This window comes from Calypte anna, chromosome 6, assembly GCF_003957555.1.
Source record: "Calypte anna isolate BGI_N300 chromosome 6, bCalAnn1_v1.p, whole genome shotgun sequence".
Taxonomy (NCBI): domain Eukaryota; kingdom Metazoa; phylum Chordata; class Aves; order Apodiformes; family Trochilidae; genus Calypte; species Calypte anna.
In genome coordinates, this window is record NC_044252.1 from 3,568,657 (window position 1) to 3,592,420 (window position 23,764).

Here is a 23,764-nt window from a genome sequence, read left to right on the forward strand (position 1 = left end):
AAGAAAACCAAGCAATTTTTTTCATGCTTTTATTTTGGAATTTACACAGGACATTTGTATTTGCAGTGCCCTTTCATCAAAAGCAAACAAACAAAAAAAACCCAGCCTCCTCATACTGCCCTTTCCAAGGTTAGAAAAGTGTCATTTAAAAAGCTGCATTTCCAAAACACAATAATTACATAATTTCAGCTTCCATTTTTACAAAATAATCTTCTGGCTCCTGTGATGGGCTTGAATTATCCTCCTTTTGCTACATATAATGCTTGTTTCTTTTAGCATCCCAGGCCTGTCTTAAAAAGTGGAACTTTCAACAGCAATCCACAGTTCCTGAAATAGATTGCCATTTATAACACCAAAGAGAAGTCTTTTCACTTTGGATAGAATGCAAAATCACCAGTAAAGTCAGGAAAGGAAGTGTTGGGATGATAAATGGAGACCAGTAGTGATGTACCACAACCTTTTCCTATTTACACTGGATAGAGAGAGGGCACTGGGCATTGACCAAGCAAACGTAAAAAGAGTTTTTTTTTCCTAGCAACAACCTTCCTACAGTCTTCCCAAGCCTCCTTAATTCACTGTAATTAAACACCTTGAATGAGGTGGTACCTGCTGTTTGGTTTTTATTTTCCCCCTCTCCCTACTCCTCATCTTTTAGGACAAGCTCCTAAAAAACACCCTACCCCATGAAGGTTTATAGCTGTTCCTCTTTACTCCTTTCCATCTGAGGTTTCTCTCTCTTCCTTGCACATACAGCAAGCACAAAAGCTGTTGAACTTCTCAATAAATTGCAATTTTCTTCTGTATCCATCAGGCCTGCAACTCATGATATTTATGACAAATATTTATTTATAGCAACCGCAACGGTGGTTCAAGGGTTGGACTCTATGATCTCTGAGGTCCCTTCCAACCCAGCCAATTCTATGATTCTATGACATTGGTTTACTGAAGCCTGAAGAGTATCTGGAATATTCTGATTTCCCTTTCTAAGGCTAGGGCATTCTCCACCACCCTATGGTCTGACATTTCTCATCTTTTTACTCTCCAAAACTTAACTTTCCATCAAAAAACCTGGCTTATTTTCCAGGTTTATTCACAACCCTCAGTAATTACCTATGTGCATTTATAGCTGAGATTCTTTTAATCTTGAGCTTCTTGCCAAATTTCATTTTGAGTAAACACCATGGAGCACCTTAAGCCAAATTTGCATTAAGTGCAATATTCCTTACTCTCTCTTCTTTCCTGGAGTGCTTCCATGTGCTTTTACACAGCTGCTGCACTCCACTTACCTGATGATGGATGTTTTTCACACCCATATTCTTGAGATTTATTGTTGCCCAGCTCTAACTTTCTACTCCTATGGAACACACAGGTATTTCAAGCACTGCTGCTGCATTACACATGGATGTTTCAGATGCCTATTTTACAGTGATCCCAAAACACCTAATTGAAGATATTTTGCTTAACACTGCCTAGCACAAAAAAAAAGAAAAAGAATAACAAACATAATCTCAAACAAGAAAATGTGTCCCATAAGAATGGTCTCTAAAGGAAACCAGGAAATTAACAGAGCTCAATATGAAATCACAAAAAAAAAAAAAAAAAAGAGAAGTATTCCAGCACCATATAATCCTGTTACCCTTTAGGATCTGTATAAAGCTAAAAATAAAGTAGTGAGTTACAGTATTTCTGGTAGTATAGAATGTCAGTCCCTGTAGGGTATATTTTTAGTACTTTTGTTTATGGTTTCATGGTGGGTTTTTTCCTTTCTTGAATTATTCATCTCAGTGGAAAATTTCAGTTAGTCCAAGATTCTCTTTATTTTAAAGACAACGTTTCATCTCTGGAAACGGGGTACTCAAGAGATCTCAAAATCCCTGGAGTTCTGGGTTTTTAAAGTTGTTAACCTCCTGAAAATTGTTATCAGGGGACTCCCAATACATCAAGAACTAAACAGCTAACACTCCGAGATGCTGGAATGTCAGGGATGACAATGAATGGCTCTGGACCTGGAGTGCTGGAAAGCTGCCAGTTCTGGCCAAGGATTTGCTGAGTTTACCTTCAATTCTTGGCCTGGATTCTAAATCCCTGTACTTGGATTTCAGGCTTTGGCACTGACCCACTTGTATCCCTAACAGTAATAAATTATGCAGTTAAGAGTTTCAGACTGATTTAAGAACCTGAACTGACAGTGTCTTAATATGAAGTGAGATTTCTCTGAACATCACAGAACAAATGTTTCAGCCCCAAGCAGATAAAAATTACTTAAGTACGAGTTTAGATTTGATTTGGCTTCTTTCTAGATTAATTTTTTAAGAATGAGATAACACTTCTGAACACACAGGATGTTATGTCCCTCCAGGAATGAGGAAAATCCCTCTAATTAAGCTCTACCACCTCCAGTTCCCAGTACAGACCTCCAGCCAGCCCACCCAACATCAAGGGCCTCTGCAGGGCTCTCCTACTGAAACCTGCAGAGAGCTGAATATTGACTCAAAACTACTGGGGAAACTCTAATAATTCAACTTTAAGTCAGTATTATAATAAAACCACACACACTAAAGTGTCAGGGGGATGCTTTTTGATAAATAAAAAACTAATCAGAAACCCTACAACTCTTTAGACAAAGTAATATGGCTGGCAAGATGCACCCAAGGCTACATGGTTCTCCATAACCAGACACCACAGTCCTGCAGGCAAACATCAGAGCAGAGAATATACCATATTATAATGTATTTCTTTACATTATAATGTATTTCTTTACAGTGCACCAGCTGTGTGTGATATTAATTCAAAATAATCTAAAGACAACACTCCAGAAGAATGTATAAAGCCAAAGAATGGCTCTTCCTGGCCAAAGGAATGGGGCACAGAGTGAGGAGATGAAAAGGTGGGGAAGCTAATTGATGGCTGGCTACCCAAATAGCAGGGACTAAGTCTATGATGACTGAAGTACTTCATTGGAAAATGACTTTAATAGGAAAAAAAAATCATTTAGACAATAAACCAGACAAATAAAACTGCTAGGAAGCTGTGAACAAAAGCAATACAGTGCAGCTTTCACATGGCATCCCTTAATGAGCTGCCTCACAGTGCTGTAATATAGCTAAGGATAAAAGCAAACAAAAATAATACTAAATAACCCTCTGAATGGTTCTGGCTGTACATTTACCAGTTGCATTTGTATAAATGCCACACACACACAGATACAAGCTAAAGGAGCACACCAGGCTCTGTGGATAAATCCCTTATAAAGAGCATACAAAATTAAAGTCATTTGGTAATGCTACCAAAAGTTATTTCTTTCAGTGCCATTTATTTGGATATTCTGTAAAATTTCACTGTGCATTGATAGAAATTTCCAAGGAGCACTTACACAGTACATACTTACAGAGCATGTGGTAAAACACCACACTACATGTGATAAAATACACATGCAGGAGTTTTAAGAAACTAAATTGCTGTTTTCTTTGAAATACCCAAAACATGTTGATAACTTTTAAGCAAAATTTCCACCAACACTGAGAGAAATAGCTTTTCTTTCTCCCTTTGCTGCTACTACCAGTGTGTAAAACTAGGTGTTTTTTTTTGCAAGGATAAAGTAGAAAATTTCTGTTTAAACTGTTATCCACTGAGCTATATTTTAAGTACCTCTACAAAAATCTTTTTCTTCTAAGGTTCTGTAGTAATAGAGTTAGGAAGAAACAGGCTAAAAGGATCACAATGTACAGCACCAAGCCATCTGGATAGACTGAAACTCAGTTAAGGTGTAATTTCTCACTAAAACTGAGTACTTGCTGTTCCATCTGAAGTCATGCTGCAGCCATCCCAGCACTCTCAGCAGCCACCAGACTGGTACATTTTATTGTGATTTAATGCAACTTATATTTCCAACTCCATTGGCCAACACCCTGGCAAAGTTCTGAGTAACATTACGCATTTTGTGTCATATATGTTGTAAATAACCCTTTCAAGACCTCTCTTTGCTAAATAGAACAAGCTGGGATACCACCAATCTATTTCTCAGGTAAATATACATAAATAGCACCAAACCTTCTCTTACTTCTGGTCAGCAGTCTTGCCAAAATTCTGCTACTAACTAGAAACTATGAATTACACTCAACGTGGCACAGGCCACCATCATTCTGCTGCTCAGAAAAAAGACCAATTCCAAACGTGGAATTCTAGTCCATGCAATTTATAGCCCTGAATGTGTTGACAGCATAAACTTCAGGTGTGGTGAAAGGAAACCAAGTGAAAAAGCTCAGTCCAAAGCCATTGAAGAATTAAGGCAGCTTTTATAATGCTCTGATGAAAAAGAACATCAATGGCCTAGAAAGGCATGAATGCACCCAGTATTTTCCAAAAAAAATATTATGTAATATTCAACATTTTCTTTTCACTGGCTTCTCACAGACCAGCTACTTCTGTGATGTATATTGCTCTCATCTTGCCCCTTCTTTCCTTCATTCCAGTCCTGAAAAGCTCTGGTCTATGTGCCAAGGGCTCATTATTCAGGGAATACACCTATTCCAAGGTACTTCCATGTCCCTGCTGCAATAACTCACTAAACAACCCACATTACATTCTTAAACCCTCTACAATCCTCTGAAATGGCAAAACCCAAGCAGCACATTCAGCTTCTGCAGTCATTCAGCTGCTCCAGCCTTCCTTATCAATATCTAACCAATTTATTTGAGTGGGGTTGCAGAATTTCTCTCCACATGTGAGAAACATATTTAATTCCCTCCTCTTCTGTGCTTTCAACAATCTACTATAGATATCAAACTGAGCATAACATTTACTCCTATAAACAGCAGATTGTAAAAAAAAAAATGTAATTGTCCATAAAAGATTTAGACACACATATTCAAAAAATATTTTACACGTTTTTATGGCCATGCCCTAGGATTGGAAACAGAGAACACAGTTGGGCAGAGAGTAGAATTGAAATCCTGCATAGAATTTGAAGATAAACAAATCTGCTTCTAATGCACAAAGAACTCCTGAAAACTGTAAAGACTTGTCAAATACAGTTCCTGGAAGAAGAATGTTAATACAGCTATTAACTAGCTTTACTTTTTACTTTAAAATAGGAAATAAAAATATAAGCCTTAAGCACTTATTTTCTATTAAAAAAAAAAAAAAAAAAAAAGGAAAAGAGCTTCAATGTCATCTTTAACTCTGCCCCAGCTAACTAAACACAATTCAAGTTACAGTTTTAAGTAAACCAATTTTGGTAGAACTCTATTTTTCTGAAAATTTATTTAGTAAAATGCAATTCTGTCCTCTCCATTGTGAAAAGACAGACAACACTTATGTAACCTGACAAACCACATCCCATCTTTCACTTGGGGGTTAGACAAGATGAAATTACCTGGTGTGAGGGTGGTGAGACCCTGACCCAGGTTGCCCAGGGAAGTTGTGGCTTTCTCATCCCTGGAAGTGTTCAAGCCCAGGTTGGATGGGGCTTGGAGCAACCTGGGCTGGTGGGAGGTGTCCCTGCCCATGGAAGGGGGTTGGAATTGGATGAGCTTTATGGTCCCTTCCAACCCAAACCATTCTATGATTCCAAGACTGGGCACTGGAATTCTCTCCCATGCTCCCTTAGACAATGACACAAATTGTGTCCAACTGGTGCCATAATAAAACCAGAATATGTACAGAGGAGCCCAGCCAAACTACAAACCCTGCATTACTAACACACACAGCCCTTTCATCTCTTCATTGCCATTTCTTTTTTAATTTAATTCACTTCTTCTCAGCACTTATAAACACTTTACCTCTTGCATGCCTCCATATAGCAGGTAATACAATTCAATTTTTACAGTCATTCTTACATTCCTATTCCCAGTGGTGCCATGACTACATTTCAAATATTGCTGAGAACTTGAACAACAAGGTAATTTGGCAGCAAAAATGCATAGATACTGTTTTCTTCTTAACCAAAACCATAAATTTAGAGGCAAAATGGGGTCGGTAGCACACCCTTCATGTTTTGTTGTGGTTTTTTTTTACATTGGATAATAGCTTTCCAAGTTTTGAACAGGTATGCTATTTTGTTGAAATAATGTTTGGTTCATTTGGTTCCAAGCAATCTCAGCCCATTTATTTTTGAGTAAATACATACAGGGAATTGTATCTTATTTATAGGATGGATTAAGCACATTTAAGAATAATGAAAAAAATATTTAGCCTTGGAGCAATGCAACAGAAACAAGCATTTCAAATTATCATATTAAGCCTGTGATTTATGAAGAACACTACACAAAAAGTAAATAGTCTGATACCAAAATTAGTCTTCTGCTTGTGATGTGTCCCATAATAAGTTGCAGTTTATATAATGAACTACACATTTATTCTGGCTCAGGTTCTTTCACCTGTTCTCCCCTGGCATTGCTAGCACTACCAGATGGGTCCATTTTACATGTAAGTAACTTACCCCGTATCTCCTAGGATTTCAAAGTAGTAAAGCACTGACAAGAACCCTGGTTCTTTCCTTTCCTGGATGCAGAAAAAGAATCTAGACACCAAGAGATTTTCCTTTTATGAACAGAATACAAGATCCATAAACAAATATCTGGGGAGAACACATGTTCAGAGAAGCTAAAAATAGCACAATCAACAATTACATGTTTAACTGGGAACCCTCTTCCATTCTAAAAATAACATTATTCTTTAAATCCAGTGTGGATGAGTACTCAAAAATGGTTTTGTGTCAGTTTTTTAAATGGCACTGGAGCAAGCATATTCAAAATGTCTTGCATACAGACCAAAGGAACACCACACACCATGTACTGAACTAGACAGATTCCCTTCTCATCAGTCTTCATTTCCTCCAAGTTATTTTCTATTGTTACAAACTCCTAAGCACACGGCAGCTAAAATTCCACTTCACTTAAAAAAAAAATAAAAATCTAACCAGCTGCACTCATTTCAAAATAGTGACTGCACAAATGGACTCACAAACCACGCTCCCTTGGTAAATTAACAAATGAGATGTACATTAATGAAATCACCTGCTTACCTTCATCACCACATTGCTTTATGTGGACTGGGGCAAACCAGTTCTTTCCACAGCCCTTCTCTCCTGGCTTTCTCCTTAGTGCCTGCTTTCAGATCCTAAGCAGCACAAGGCAGAGGATGGCCCCTTTGACAAAGCAGGTAATAAAACCTAAGGTTTTGAGCCTACAAAACTGCGTGGATTCTGAACACTATAATAATAAATACAGGTCCCATTAACCTCTTAAGTCCCCAAGTCCAATTTTGAACACACTTCTGTAGACAACAACACTGAAAAGAGTATCTAACATAATGAATTTTTCCACTTGCAGACAACACTACAAAACCCACAAGCTTTCAGCCCTCTAAATACCACTTAAATGGTGCAGAAGCATTGGCACACAGCACAGGAATGAGTTTTACTTCAAGTGTACCAATACAAAACACCAACCCTGCTTATAACGAGTGCTGCCACCTCACAGCATAACTGGGGTTGGAAAGGACCTCTGGGATCATCAAGTCCAACCCTTGATCCACTCCCATTGTGGTTCCCAGCCCATGGCACTGAGTGCCACATCCAGTCTCTTAAAAACCTCCAGGGATAGAGAATCTACCCCGTCCCTGGGCAGCCCATTCCAATGCCTGAAGAATGTTTTCCTAATATCCAACCTAAACCTCCCCTGACAGCGCCCATGGCCTCTTGTCTTACTGGGAGAAGAGCCCGACCCCCCCCGGCTCCAACCTCCTCTCAGGGAGTTGTAGAGAGTGATGAGGTCTCCCCTGAGCCTCCTCTTCTCCAGACTGAACACCCCCAGCTCCCTCAGCCCTTCCTCACAGGACTTGTGCTGGATCCCTTCACAGCCTCCTTGCTCTTCTCTGGACCTGCTCCAGCACCTCAATCTCCTTCCTGAGCTGAGGGGCCCAGAACGGGACACAGGACTCAAGCTGTGGCCTCACCAGGGCTGAGTACAGGGGCAGAATCCCTTCCCTGGACCTGCTGGCCACACTGTTCCTGATCCAGGCCAGGATGCCATTGGCCTTCTTGGCCACCTGGGCACACTGCTGGCTCATGTTCAGCTTCCTGTCAATCCAGACTCCCAGGTCCCTTTCTGCCACTCTGTGCCCAGCCTGGAGCTCCCCATGGGGTTGTTGTGGCCAAAGTGCAGGACCCGGCACTTGGCTGTGTTGAACCTCATCCTGTTGGAATCAGCCCAACTCTCCTTCCAGCTGATCCACACTCTCCCCATCTTAATCTTATCTGTGAATTTGCTAATGGTGGACTCAACCCCCTCATCTAAATCATCCACTGAAGATATTTAACAGAACTGGGCCCAGCACTGATCCCTGAGGGACACCGCGGCCGCCATTTTGTTGCAGCCCCGTTCACCACCACTCCCTGAGCTGTGGCCTCCAGCAGTTCCTAACCCAGCACAAAATGTCCCTATCTGAGCCTCTCCAGAGCCTGCTTCTGCTAGATACAGGGCACGTCTACCAATATTTAAACATTTCCATCAAGTTTTACCTCAAAATGCCACACAACTACAAGAGAGACTCAGGTTTTCACCCTCAAAATCTGGTGGCTTGAAGAGCACCAGATCAAGGGGCTACACAACCTCATCAGGAGCCTAAAGGCAGAAGACAAACAATCTATAATTAAATTCTGAAGAACCTAACGTTTTTTTTTCAATACATTGCAGCACGTTCTACAGTATCTGCACTGGATTTAACCAGTATTTTAATTTAAAAGAAAAATACACAAATTCTTTTTCAAAAAGAATGGTCCAGTTAAAGTAAGCATCCAGGAAGCAATATATGTTTAATTACAGTGGAAAAGAACCCTCTTTCACTCACATTAATGGCAAAACCACTGCTATAGTCTTAAAAAACATGATTTTTTCTGAGATTAAATGAACTGCCATCAATTTTTTTAAATCAGTGGGCATTGTTTTTTCTATAGGAGCTACACTAGAGCCTAAACTTACACACCATTTAAAATCTAGAGTATTCTACAAACCAAAAGAAATTACAGTCTTAGAGTCACTGGTGAAAATAACCTATTCCCCAAAATATTCAATAAAAGGAAAAGACTATTCAATCTGAGAAATACAGCTATGAAAAAAGCCCACATTTCAAACGGTTCCTGTACTTATTGATCATAAATATTTTTTACTGTGCTAATATAAATACATGAAAAAAAATCTTTAGAAATCTGTTTATATTGCCAGAAGCTTTTCTAGACCTTTTGCCTTTAATTGAAGCCATCATAACCTTTCTCTCCACTTCTGATAAATCTTATGGAAAATAAAAGCTCCAGAACTCAATTCCCAGGGACAAAAAAAACCACCCTGAAAAGTCTGGACCAAGCTCTAGGAGCTGTTGCTTCAGACAAGATCAAAAAAGCACCAACTGCTTTAAACAACCTGTCCCAAACCCATTTTCCTCCCCTTCAGTCAGGACAAGTATTATCTTTATCCATACAGACTTCCTACACTCACAAAAATCCTCAGAATAATAAGAAAAAAATAGAAGATAATGTAAACTTAGAATAGTTACACTGAAATCAATCAATAATTATGTCACAACTAAAGAGATGAATCATTTTAAGAGCAGAAGATCTCATCCAAAGTCTTTGGTTCCAGATCCCACCCTCACCAACCTACCTGGGTCAGCCCATGAACAAAGAGCTCACACTGAATGCTACAGGCAGCATAAAAGAAAGAGTTCTCTAGAGGAACAACAAAATGAAGCTGTACATGACAATGTGCACTGGTTAAAAATTAATAAATAAAATTTTAAAGAGAAAAGGGAAAAAAAAAAAAAAAAAAGGCAGCTTACCAAAAAAGCCCATCTGGAAGTTTCCCTGAGAGCATGGCTAACTTCACCTCCACAAGCAAGGAGAGAAAATGAACAAAGGAACCCTCCCTCTCCTTCAGCATTTATAACCTACTCAATCAAGGCTAATCCAGCCCAGCTGTGGGGACTGCTGATCAGGTAGGTAAAGATACAAGAAATGAAACAGCTGTGCCTCTGGAGCTCATCATCCTACCTGGTTTCACCTGAAGCCAATCCCCTTAACCACTTAACCCTCCTGGCAAACCTGGAGTTTGCTCCTAAAATCATGTTCCTCAGCCAGCTAAAAAAACCCTGAAGTGACCAAAAACATCTTCACCAAAGGACACTGATATGTAGCATGCTAATAATGAAACAACCTCACTTTTAAAACTTCTCAGTTTGTGAATTTTACCTCTGAAAACCTTTCTGCTCAGTAAAACAGCCTGAACACACAGATGAGGGTTTGAACAATCAGCAAGTTTACTCTTTGCTGCACCTGATGCAAGCCTGGGGTCTTTTCCATGGCACCCTTGAGCTGTTGGAGGCAGAAATGTGATTTAATTAAACACTGGATTGTGTTTCTCTGTGCATAAATTAGGAGACAGAAAATCCCATGAAATTCAGGAGTTGTAAACATTTCACCCTAGAAGCTGAATTATTTTCCATATCTAGAAAGCAATGAAGTTCTCTCATCTGGCCACTCTTTAACAGGAAAAAAGGTCTCTTAAATAAAGTTTCTGAAATCAAATGTAAGGACACTTTTTACTTTTGGACACCTCGGGAAAAAGAGCAAGATTAAGCCATTAGCATTTCTCACTTTAAAGAACTGAAACCCAAAGACAAATAATTGCATGGGTGGTCAATGAAGTCAAAGGTTTATATACAGATTTATTAAAGCAACTGTAGCCACAGAAAGTATAACATATTCTGATTACCCAGTTTCTATGTGGGGGCTCCAGAAAACATAATTTCACTTATTTTTAACTAAAGATATCTTTGACCAGCTGGAAATAAATATATTTAATTAGGAGGTGTAGATCAACCTCTTAGATGAAGGAAAATTAGAGTATTAGAGGTTGATACAAGAGCCACTGCTGCTTTAAAGGGCTTTAAAACTGTGTGTAAGTTTACAAACACTGAAGTATCTTTTCCTATGTAAATATACAGAGAAAAGAAGCCAAGGAGTTACATAAATGCTACTCAAGTCCATAACAAAATACGTAAGGTCAACATTAAAAAATAAATAAATGCCTGGATTTTAGTTGTAGGGTTTATTAACAAATGTCTGAACAAGGAAAGAAGTTTTCAAGAACAGTAATACCTCCTAAAACCATCTGTAATTATCACTGACTTTACATTTAAGACCCAAATAAGGACTTTAAAGTTTGGTGTCTAAGCAGCTGTTTTGTGCAAGTATTGACTCAAGTTTCACATCCAAACCAAAACAATTGCTGTGAGAGGTTTTTTCCAAAAAAATTATGCCTAATCAATAACAAATATAATTTTATCAATTGGAAATCAGAAAAACCACATTTTTTTTTTTAAATTTTGCCCCTGGAATCCCATCTTGACAGTCAGCTGGCAGCTCAAAAAAAACCCCATCTCTATTTGTACTTTGTATATTCCTATAGTACATATCAGTGAAGTTAACATAAAAATTTTATCACTTAACTCATCCAGGCAGAATCAAAGCTCCATGCTACAGACAGCATTTTCCCCTTTTGGTAAATTAAAGCTTCATTGTATCCTAGGGACACATTCCAACAAAGCACCTAAACTGATTTTTTTGCAGATTTCAAAACAGTGAAGTTTTTAGGCTTGTTTTCTTTTCAGAGCAATGGATCTAGAATACAAAATCTGCTCTTCTGACTCCTGAAAAGACAACACCATAACTTACAGACACAAGGAGGAGGAAAAATAGCATTTAGTCAGGTAAAATTTTGTATGGCCTTAAACCAGACCCTCTGTCAATTGAAGACATCATTCCTTAAGTCTACAAGCCACAGCCCTAAAAAAAAGCACAATATAACAAACAGTGACTACTGCCTTATCCTGCAGACAGAAGAAAAATAATTTAAAGTGGAAGACACAAGGAAAGAAGTACACATTATTGCTGAGAGCCTCAAGTGACATGAAAAGAACATGAACACAAAACTACTAGTCTACTGTTAATGATGCTGAAGGAATCAGAAGCCTTTGGATACAAATGTGCCAGGTATATATAAAAAAAAACCCAAAACAAACTAACACAAGAAGCTGATAAAAACTTCCCAAGTAACAACATCAGTTTTTCAGAAGGGTCCTCATGGGGAAAAATGTTAGTACCACAGACAGAGCCTGCAATGTTTTCTCCTAACTAGGCTGTTATTGTGATTAAAAGGAAGAAGAGAGGAGTTTTTATTTTCCTTCAGTCCTTTAAACCTAAATAGAGTTTATGCTTCCTTAGGAAACAAATTTTAGAGTATGGTAAGACAGAAAATGCTAAAAGACCACATCTGCCTGTTGATACCCTTCAAGAAAGCAAAGTCAAATCACCTGTAGCCCCAGGATTCACCATGATCTGGGCCCCTCAGTTCAGGAAGGAGATCGAGATCCTGGAGCAGGTCCAAAGGAGGGCAACCAGGCTGGTGAAGGGACTCGAGCACAGATCCTATGAGGAGAGGCTGAGGGAGCTGGGGGTGTTCAGCCTGGAGAAGAGGAGGCTCAGGGGAGACCTCATCACTCTCTACAACTCCCTGAAAGGAGGTTGGAGCCAGGGAGGGGTTGGTCTCTTTTGCCAGATGACTTTCAACAAGACAAGAGGGCATGGTCTCAAGTTGTGCCAGGGGAGGTTTAGGTTGGATATTAGAAAGAATTTCTTTCTGGAGAGGGTGATCAGACATTGGAATGGGCTGCCCAGGGAAGTAGTGGATTCTCCGTGTCTGGAGATATTTAAAAAGAGCCTGGATGTGGCACTCAGTGCCATGGTCTAGCAACCGCAATGGTGGTAAAAGGGTTGGACTCGATGATCTCTGAGGTCCCTTCCAACCCAGCCAATTCTATGATTCTATGATTCTATGATACCTGAAAGCACCTGAAGTAATTTACACCAACCATGGCCACTACAGGTCCAAGAAGCTATTAACCTAATTCAAGTCATTTCTGTCCAGCAGAAAACGGAGATAAAGAGTTCATACTAGAAAAAAATTTACAAAATGCTTAAACAGAGAATCACTCTAATGTATTTCAATTTATTATATTTGTTAATATTAAGGTCACTTTTGAAAATAGGTTGTTTTTTTAAATGCATTTCAGTAATAATGTTTCACTGAAGTATTTAAAACAAAAAACGACTCCAACATCAGTAGTGCCAGAGTTAATCTCATTAATAACAGCAAATTACAGTGAGTCACCTTTTTTGTGTGATAAATAAGAGATAAACCATTACATAAAAATGTAAAAGATATCATGAAAAATGGATTAAATTAAAAAAAGAAAAAAACTGCCAGGTACTTAGTCAGCATTTGCTTGGACCAAGAGGAGCAAAACTGTATTATTAATTTATCCCTCAGCATACAAAAACCAAACTGCAACACAGTAGGCCTGTATCTAGCAGTCACAGTGAGAAGCCACTCAAATCTTTACCCATTTGTTGTGTTACCCTATAATTATTTTTTTTGTGTGATGTTAGGGTCCTCCTTACCACTCTTCTGCCCTGGAGATGACATTTCTCTGGTTTCCTCCACTCTAAAGTCAGCATTTCTGATACTTAAATTAATATTTTCTCCACTATTAGCTAGCAGTTCTGATATTTAAATTAAATAATGAAGCTAAAGACATGCAAAGGGCTTTCCAGGATGCAGGGCAGTAGTTGCAAGTGCGGCTCCATCCTGCAGGTGATCCATGGGGTGAGGCACCTTTGTGCCAGTTCCACTAAATGTGGACTTAAAAAAAGAGCCAATATTTGCTTTTGCACATCAGCTCCGAGGGAAGGTGCCATGACAGGATATCAGCACTTGTTCAAGAATCCAAATTGGGATTTCTAAGGTGGGGCTGGCAGAAGGTGTGAGCCTTAAATGGAATGGAAACAGACTTGGTGTGATTTTGAAATATGATGTTTCTAATGTCGAGATCTCAAACAGAATGGCCTCAAGCCAAGTAAATACACTCTACTAGAATAAAAGAGAAAAGCTTTTAAGAGCTTAAAATGTTAATATAAGATTCTTTTGGAAAAAAAAAAAACAAACCCAACCTATCTGATTCATCTAGAACACCATGAACATCTAGGCCTGAGTCCAAAACCATTGAAGTTCCTAACATGGCCTCCCTCTACTTCACCAGGCTTTGAATTACCCTCTCCATTTCTGTAACTCTCCAACAGACAAATACATGCAATATATCATCTGAAAGCAAACTGAACTCAACACGTTTCAGTGGCAGCACATTCATTTACCCAGAGCCACGAATACTATAAATGGGAATAAAGTGTTCCTCTCAAAGATGCAACCCCGAGGTCTCCTCAGGCTATATAAATACCACCAGGATTCCAGATGGGCCCTTCCTGAACCACCACATCTCTGACAGCCAGGGCAGATAGGTATCTTGATTACTCATTTATTCACCCAGCTACAGTCCTGGGAGCAAACTTCTACTGGGTGCCCATCTTCCTTTGTCACCCAAGATGACCCAAGTGCCAGAAAAAGAATGCTTGCTCTCACAAATCATGAAGTCTGACCTGGAATTTGTGCGTTTAGCCCTGTGTAAAGTTGGAAGAAATGCCAGCCAAGCCTTGTGATCTAAAAGGGGTTTGCATTCACTTCCCAGGCTGGGAGGCAGAGTCAAGAATTGCAGTCCTGGGAGGAGCAGGGAGTTGGACTTGATGATCATCCAGGTCCTTTCCACCTTGAGATACAGTCTGTGATTCTGAGCCTTCCATCACGTGGCAGTATATGAACTCATTACAGAAACACAGCATTTTATGATAGCTCTTTCAAGTTTAGTCCCTTTCCTTTTGTCACTGAAATGATACGTGGGGGAGAAAAATATTTTTTAACCATTAACACCCACGCATAACATTTCAATAATCTTTCCCTTGGAAAACCTTCAAGAGCTGTATTTACTGTGTCCTCCTCAGACTTCTGGTAATATGATGATTTTCCTGTATGTCAAATATATAATTTTAGGCAGTGGGACAAGGTATGTTTAATAGAACCAAAAAGATTTCCCAACCCCTAATTTCACCCAGAATTATTTTATATATTTCTATTATTTCCTTTATATTATATTTTATATTTATATGCTGGTTCTCTGGCACTATTATCCTACAATCTCACCCTACAGAAGTCCCCACTGCTGCTGAACTACAGCCTGATCTGGCTGAGGGATTCTTACCAGCCACTCCTGAAATTCACAGGAAGCTTTCTGCCTCTCTCAGTTGGATTCCACAGAACACCAGAGCCAAATATTCTGAAGGAACACCAACCACTGCTCTGTGTTTCACCTCCTCACTGGAGATCACTAACATTTGTCCCAGGAAGGACACTCAATTACTAAGATTCACAATCCACTTTCTGGCAGTAGCACAGGACAGACATGGAACAGCATTGTTTTTAAATTATAACCATTATTAGATCCTGTCCCTGCAGAGATTATACTTGGGACCAGTGCTCTCTAAATTTTCAGTGTTTCTATCTCTGGGGTGCCCAACTGCCCTTGTTCTGCATTCAGAAACCTCACTGTATCAAAACTATGGATGTAGATCACTGTTGTCTCAAACCTTCTCATTCCCTATCACAGGCATTTCTTCTGCTGAGCTAAACCTGGAAAAAAAACCGTGAAATCTAATGGTTTCCAACCAGCACTTGCAGATTTGCAAACGTGTGAGAGCTGAAAATTCCTTTGGAGCACAGATTTTCTCCTTAAACGCCTGTGTTGCAAAGCCTTGAGAGGAAGCACGATACTGCATCAAAAGAACATTTTCGTGGAGATTGTTGGGTTTACAGCTTAAATCATTGCCCATACATTTTCTTTTCTGCATGCATAACCAATTTGAGCATGAGTTTATAAAACCTGAAATGCATGTGGAGCTCCAGAGAGCCCAAAGTGGTGTCTTTATCCCTGGGTGGAAAACAGCAGCACACACCTCTCCGTATCGGTGTCTTTTTTGCTTGTAGAAACATCATCTTAAAAGACCTCTGAGTACCTGTCAGTCCTTGACCTCTCCACCATGTCCATTCTTCTTTTAGAAACAACTAAAATTTTTCCACTTACATAGGTTATCAAGCCTCAGAGGTTCGGGAGAAAATTCCTAACTTCTCAACAGAGACTTCTGCAAATACTGCACTTCCAATGTAACTTCTATTTTTCTACTCAGAACATTCGGGAATGTTGGTGGATTTCTCCTGACCACATCTAGCACTGAATATTTTATTAAACTTCTAAAATACGTAGGCCAAGATGAAGAAAGTTTTTTTTTATGGCTTGTGATTTCAGGGCAGCAATTGCCATCTATAATCAGAATTTCATTTTATACGTGTATGAGTCCTAAGTTGGAGCCAGGGAAGGGGAGGGAGCTCTCCCAAACACAGAAAATCAACCAGAGGTTAGTGATAAAGACACATTCTAGCTGCTAGAGCCTTGAAGGCATAAGGGTACCACTCTTTGGGGAACCTAGGAGCAGTGATACAGGGGACAAACTTCACTTCATTGTGCACTGGCCAGCTCCAGGAGCAAGCTGTGACCCACCTCATGCTCTCTCATTCTGCTGCATCTTTTTCTTGTTGAAGAGTTTATTCAAAGCCAAACCACATCATCAGTGCCAGTAGCAAATGCCCTTCAGGAGCACAGAAACTGCAGCAGCAGATCCATATAATCAAAAGAACTACAGGTTGCATAATATGCATTTAACAACTGTGTGTACCATGGGCTTCATCACCCACCTTTATTTTGTTTTCCTGCTATCTGCAGAAACAAGAGCAACTAATGGTGTCCAGCCTACAATCTCACATCCCAGTTTTCATACAGAAAAAGGAACGAGTTGGTCAAGGGATAAAGAAAAAGCAAAGAGCAGACAAGTTCTTTGACAAAATCCAAGCATTCCTAAAAATGTAAATGTGAACACTGAGGAGAAAAGCAGCATTTTTCAAGTCTCTCATATATATATCTGTGGCTACTTCTGGAAGAACCACATCTGAAATTATATACTATACTAAATGAAGGAACACAAGGGCTTCAGTTGTAAGTAACAACTGAATTGTTACTTCTCACATTACATGAACCATTGACAGCACAGGTCAGGATTTACATTTTTCTTTTTGGCAGACTTTAAAACATGTCATCTCACACAGCAAGTATGGAGAATAAAAACATCCTCAAAGCTCAACAATCATTTTTAGTACATGATTAATATTAATGGTCTGCTCATACATGATGACACAAATTGGATATGGAATTTTAAGAGGCAACGTTTCTCATTCTGTTAGCAGAAGTTTTTATATTCTTGCCTTGATTTTCTTATCCCCAAGAAAAGAAAAAAAAAAAAAAAAAGGAAAAAAAATGAAAAAACCAAAACTCTATTGAAAATTAATTCCACAAAGTGTTAAACTATTTGTATCACAGTTTTAAATTCCAGCCTTAAATTCAATGTCTTAAAAGAGAAAAAATAAGAAAACAAAAGCAAAACCAACCGAAATCCTCATTCTACATCCTTCTGTTGAACCATTAAAGTGTTACATCCCAAGACAAACACTGACAGATCTGAGGAATACAATGTTGTGCTTAAATACAGCAGGAAAAGAGAACTTTTTACAGGTCCTTGCAATAACATACATGGACACGGGTGTTACCACAGCAACTGTGTGAATCATTCACATAGATATGTGAATTGTTCAACATGAAGTGACAGGAAATACACATGAGAAAGATTTCTTTTCTCTCCCTTGCTGCGACCACTCCTGATGGAGATGGTGAGACAAGGTTGGATAAACCAACTCAGCTACCAACTGTGGAGCAGCAGAAAAGGCAGCACAGGGAAGCAAAGATCCTAACATGCACAAAACTTCTTAAGTCCTGCAGTAGGAGGAGCTAATTCTTGTAAAAATGTTTTTTCTAGTAGGTCCAATAGAGTTGGCATAGCATATATTTGCCTTCACAGGTTGCACCAGCAGCCTTGGCAGCCTTTTCTCCATTCCCATGCAGCACAAAGCATGTGTTTGGTAACAGTTTAGTTAAGTTTAAGACATTTCCAATTAGCCTTTACACCCTGAACACCACAAAAGTGTTTTGCATTAAGTAGTTACTCCTTACACACACAGAATTCCCTCCAGTTCCCACTTGTAGTATGTACAGAATGAAGGAACTTGAAAGTTCCTCACTGGATGCTCAGGAACCCTTTCAAGGGGACCAAATGCAACCACAAAAAGGAGACATTTATCTCCCCCTACCTGCAGAATCCTTCACCTTCCTGCCCCAGGGAATGATATTCCTGGACATGGCTACTTCAGGTCTCAAACATGAAATAAACCCCAACCTTAAAACAAGACAGCCACAGCATGTCAAGTCACTCAGGCTGGGTGTGATGGAACCCCTGGATGCTACATGTTACTTAGTGAGATGATACATGTAGCCTAAGAGCTTTTGTAAACAGTTTGGATATGCCTTTCTGGACTGGTTAAGAAATTAATGATCTGCTTTAACCAACTGTGTCCCAAAAATGAGCTATCAGACCATAAATACCCACCAAGACACTGGGAATAAAAATTCTGTGTACAAGTCTCAACTTCCCATTTGCTCAAGGAAAGATGCCCAAAGTGCTAACCTGTAGGATTTTCTTTTTCATCAAGATGCTCAACAGCCCTTGCAGATTTGTCTCATCGTGTGCAGAGGAAAATGCTAAATGCACACAAGAAGCTAAAGGTAAGTGTCAACTTACCTTAACACTTTTAACACCTATGGTGTTTTACAAGACAGCCTTATTATCACAAGTTCATTCAAGCTTTATCATCATACCTGGCTAACACCTCTCTAGGAAAGGTCATGTTTCGTTTGGAACAAATTAAAAAAACACCTACATACTGCCTGCTAGGTTTCCTAAAGCTTAAGGCAGAGTTAAATTATCTCTAGCAATCATTTCTTCCGTAGATAAGCCAAGTTCACTGTAGCTCTTCTGCATCCTACTGGAATCTGTGGAGGTTCATTGAGGCAACCCAAACTGGACACCCACCTCACTAAACCCAAATACACAAAGAAGCAAGTACCAGAACTTCTCACACACTTCCTTTGGTTCCCTCTAAGTCTTAGATCCTTCATACAGCTGGGTTTTGGGCTGTATCAAATATGTTCAGAGGGGAGGGGATAGGAGAAGGGGGAAGACAGCTCACTGTACGTCAAAGCAAGCCAGCAACCTAGCAACCATATATTAAAAGGTGTGTGTGTTTTTGTGGGTGTCTGTGTGCCAGGAATAACTGAAGCAGATATTATTCCAGTTGTAATCCCAAAAATGTGAAAAGGGAAGGGGAGAAACTCCAGCTGCTGGTCTATTTTGGGGTCTGTCAAAATCCACTTTCACGAATACAGAGTCTTAACACTTTCTATCCCATTTGTCTTAACCAAAAAAAGAGTGTCTGGCACTGAGCAAAACCTTAGCTTTGGTTTGAAACAGAGCCTCCAGCTCAGGAGCCAACCTTCCTCCACATGCTATGCTGCCTTCCAGCTGGCAATGCATGAAAATCAAAGGGGCAGGGAGGTTGCCTCAAAGATTTCACTTAGGTTAAAAGAATATTGATCTGGGGCATCACTCACCAATGCACTGAGTACTTTTTGTTATCTGCATTTCATTTCTCAAACAGATGTGGCAAAGCTCCTCAGGGAGCAGAAGTAGCTTGACATGTATTTGCTCAAATGAGAAGTTTACCTTTTTAGTTTTGCCCAAGTTTCTCATTTCCCAAGCTAGCTGCAAGCCTAGATAGGTAAATAAACACTCCCCCCCTGCCATCCTATGCGGTCCTGGGGCTGCACATCAAGTTTGGGACCACACCATCCCGTGCCAGCGGGTGTCTGCCCAAGAGGGTGAGCCTTGGTGTAACTTTGTGCCACCAGATGAAAGCATGGGGTGGGAGGCAAAGAGAGAGGAATATCCCAAGACATGACCCAACACCTCGCCCCTCCAGCAACCCTTCCACAACAGCACCATTGCCATGCAACACCAGCCCGAGGCATCTCCTCAAGGGCCACCTCACCCAGGTGTGAGCTCCTACTCCACCTCCTCACCACCACCGCACCAAACCATCACCAGAAAGGGAAGGGGATAAGGTGTGTGTGTGTGTGGAAGGGGGGGGAGTTACCTTGTTTTTGACCCCGCAGTGGCAGCAGACAGTCCACAGGTACTTGAGGGTCCTCCACAGCAGGATGATAAACAGTCCCCCAAAGAAAGTGACCATGGATGAGGCGAGGAAAGCCCACCACATGCGCTGTCCGCGGCTATCGCAGGGCACCTCCATGGTCACCGGGATGATGAGCGCATCCATCTTGGGCACATTGACGGGGGAGGAGGACGAGTCTGTGTTGAGATTGTTGGCGTTGATATTGTTACTCATTCTAATGCCGCCGCTGCCGCCGCTGCCGCCCGGGTAGGAGCCGCCGCCGCCGCCGCCGCCGCTGCCATTTGCCATAGCTAACAGCAAGCCGGGCGCGCAGGGGCTTCCCAGAGCTCCTCCCGCCGCCAGCGCCCCCCAAAAAACCCATCACCAGCCATATTGCTGCTGCTGCTGCTGTCGCCGCCGCTGCTGCTCAGCGGGAAAAAGAAAAAAAAAAAAAAAAAAAAAAAGGGAAAAAAAAAAAGCCCACCCCCCAAAAAAAAAATCAAAACAACCCCAATGAAAACGAAACAAACAAGAAGATGAAGAAAAACCGCAGAGTCCCAACCCCCCCCACCCCCCCGGGTCCCTCTCGGGAGCTGACAGGCCGGTGAATTGCGAGCGTCCTCCTTGTACGGCGAAAATAATATCCAAAGGAAAAAAAAATAAATAAAAAAAAAAAAAAAAAAAAAAAAGAGAGCCCTTAAAATAATCCGACTAAAAAGGTAGTCTCCTCCTCAGATTCCCACCCCTTCCTTCTCCCGCATACACGGCCCCCACCCCGCCCACCCCCAACAAAAACATCCACCACCACAAACTGATGCCTCGGAGCGTCCCTCCAAGATACCCAGCGCTGCAACCCCGCTGCCCTCAGCGGGGATCTCTCAGCCTCCGCCGCCGCTCCTCCCGGAGGTGGTCTGTTATTATTGTTATTAGTCCTTAACTTGTTATTAGCGATACTCAGTCCCCCCCGCGCAACCCTCCTCCTCCTCCTTTTCCAAGTCCAGCCCCTTCCTCTCCTCTTCCCCCCTCGATGCCGGCAGCAGCAGCCCTCCTGTGGCTTCTACTTCATCCTCCGCTGGCCCATCTGTGCCTGCGCTGCCGCCGCCTCCTCGCCCATCCTTCAGGAGCTCCCTCCAGGGCCGGGGCTGTCGCTCAGGCTGTTGCTCCCACACGCGCAGAGGCACCGCCGCTTCCCCGCCCCTCCCTCTTTGCCTCCGGGGGACGCGACGGTTCCGTGGCCCTGCCCCGGGCGCATCAAGGGCCCCGCGGGAAAGGGGGTGCCGGTCCGGTCCGGGACGCCGCGATGCCGGGGATGGGGGGGGGGAGGGACACGCCGGCTCAAGCGGGCTCCCGCCCCGCCATGGGCAGCGAGCGCCGTGCGGCTCCTCTGCCGCCCTCCCCTCCCCGCGGCCGCTCGGTGCCGCTCACGGGGCCGCTGAGTCGCTGAGCGACCGCTCCGGAGAACGGAGAGGCGGGGTACTGGGGATGGCGGGGGGGAATGAAGGGAAGTGGGGGATAAGATGCCGGAGCGCTTCTTCACAGGTGGCGGAGAAGCGTTGCGCGGCCACGCCGGGGAGCTGCGGGTCCAACAAGTCGCGCCGGCTGCCCAAGCTGCTCCATCTCCGCGCAGCTCTCCGCATCCGCGGTGGGGCGGGGGCAGGCGGTAGCGGGGTCCCCTCCTCCCCTCTTTCTCCCTCCCTCCCTCCCTCCGCGCTGCCGTGCGCGGGTTTGGTTCGGCGGATGTCATGACGCAGCGGATAACGCACGGCGCTGACACGGCTCCGGCCCCCGCAGCCCCCACGGGTGTGCGTGTGTGTGTGTTTTTGCGTGGCGGTGTGTGCGTGTGTCCCCCAGCTTCCCCGTCCCACCCCCCTGAAGCGCGCTGGGGGGCTTGGGGATGGGGGGAAAGAGAAGGGGCGGCCGGGGCCTGCGGGAGGAGGTTGAGTTGCAGCAGCAGGTGCCCAGGGATGGGAGAGGGGGAGGAGGGGTCTGGTTGAGGAAGGCTGTAAAAAGAGGGTGAGTGAGAGAAATATCGGGGAACCCTGGTGTGGGAGCCGGTCCCCTGAAGGCGTTTCTCGGTTTGGCTTGAAATTGACCCCCCGGGGAAATACAGCAAAACGCGGTGGACATCTCAAGAACATTCCTGAAATTAAACCTTAGCCATAGACACGGCACTTTAACACAGTAGAAAAGGGAAAAAAAACCCAACCCAGATAGTTGTCTCTTTTTTTTTTTTTTCCCCCCCAGATTCTCATTGAAAGAGGCATTTATATATATATATTATGTATTTACTTATATGAATTAAAATCTCTATTTGGCACATGGTCTGCTCACCCGGTTGTCTGCAGAAAGTATTATGCAGATCCTCTTGACAGCTTTCCAAGGATAAAATACAACAGCCTATGTGCGCGTGACATTTCCCCATCTGATCCAGTCACTACACATGCACAGAGCCACCATTATGAAATAGTAATCTCTTAACCTTTACTAGTAGTAGTCCCTCTTGCTGCCTCTGCCAGGGCTTTGTTTAGTTTTGTTTCCCGCTTAAATGAGATTTTTATGAATTCCCAAAGCTTTTTATGGGGCTCTCAAACCCTCTCACCTCCACGTTTTTGTGCAGTGGTACCACCATTTGTCCAGCTTGGGGAGTTTGTCATGGTGCCTTTACTCCAGCCTGTTCCTCCAGTCTGTTCCTTCAAGAGAAGGCTTCCTTTTCTTCAAAAAGGGATTAGTCGAGGCCTCTGAATAGGGAAAGCATTAGACAGCAATATGGAAATACATACGAGTGGAAATATACTATAATTCTGTAACCCAGAGGAAAACTGATAGTCACACACTGCACCTGCACACAGCCCCTTCTCAGGAGGCTCATGTGGGAGAGAATTAAGTGGAAGATTTCTAGATGCAGAAAAGAAGCCAGGATGAAAAGAAACTCCTTGTTACATGCAACCCTGGGCTGCAGTGTCACAGCTGCTGCCCTTTTCCCCTGTCTTTCATACCAACCCTCTCCACGGCCAGAAAGCCACCAGGGCCACAAAGTTTTCATGTGACAAGATCACACACCTTGAAACTCGGGCACAGAACCTGGTCCTGATTGTCATTTGCTCTGCATTTCTGGGTTGGTGTTCAAGGATTACCCTTTTCACAGCCACACACATACCTGCACATCCTTTTATCCATCAGCAAACACCAGGAGTGGAGCAAGGGCAGGAGCACCATAACAGAGCTGCTCCAGATCTGCTCTTCAGAAGTGCCAGGTAATTACTGATGCTCTCACAGCTAATGGAAACCACAAGCCCTTTGCACCTTGAAAGTCCTGAGCAATGAGCAGCAGTAGCACAGCGTATCCCAGCAAAATTCCTTCTGTAGTCAGGTGGATTATAAGGGCTGGGTTTACAAAGCCATGGACATGGCTTGCATCTTCTCTTGCTGCTGTTTGAGAGGGCTCAGAAGAGCTGACAGAGAGGCTGCACTCTCAAAGTCTTTGTTTTCTTACTTTATACATAGAGAAGATTTGAGTTAAACAGTACTTACTCAACCCTGGGTACCATAAAGAACTCAGACTAAAGCAAACCAAGTGCACTAAAGTATGTGGACTG

At 42.1% G+C, this 23,764-nt stretch overlaps 1 protein-coding gene across 4 annotated transcripts in view; it reads right to left on the reverse strand.

Annotated features, from left to right (window-relative positions):
• The window catches only part of KCNMA1 (potassium calcium-activated channel subfamily M alpha 1), a 378,417-nt gene extending 357,816 nt beyond the window's left edge, over positions 1 to 20,601 (reverse strand). For all 4 annotated transcript variants that reach the window (XM_030452777.1, XM_030452778.1, XM_030452776.1 and 1 more), the window contains exon 1: positions 20,151 to 20,601. In XM_030452777.1, coding sequence (XP_030308637.1) covers positions 20,151 to 20,477 — 327 coding nt within the window. In that variant the 5' untranslated portion in view covers positions 20,478 to 20,601. The remainder of the gene's footprint in view (positions 1 to 20,150) is intronic.
• Positions 20,602 to 23,764: the final 3,163 nt, after the last annotated feature.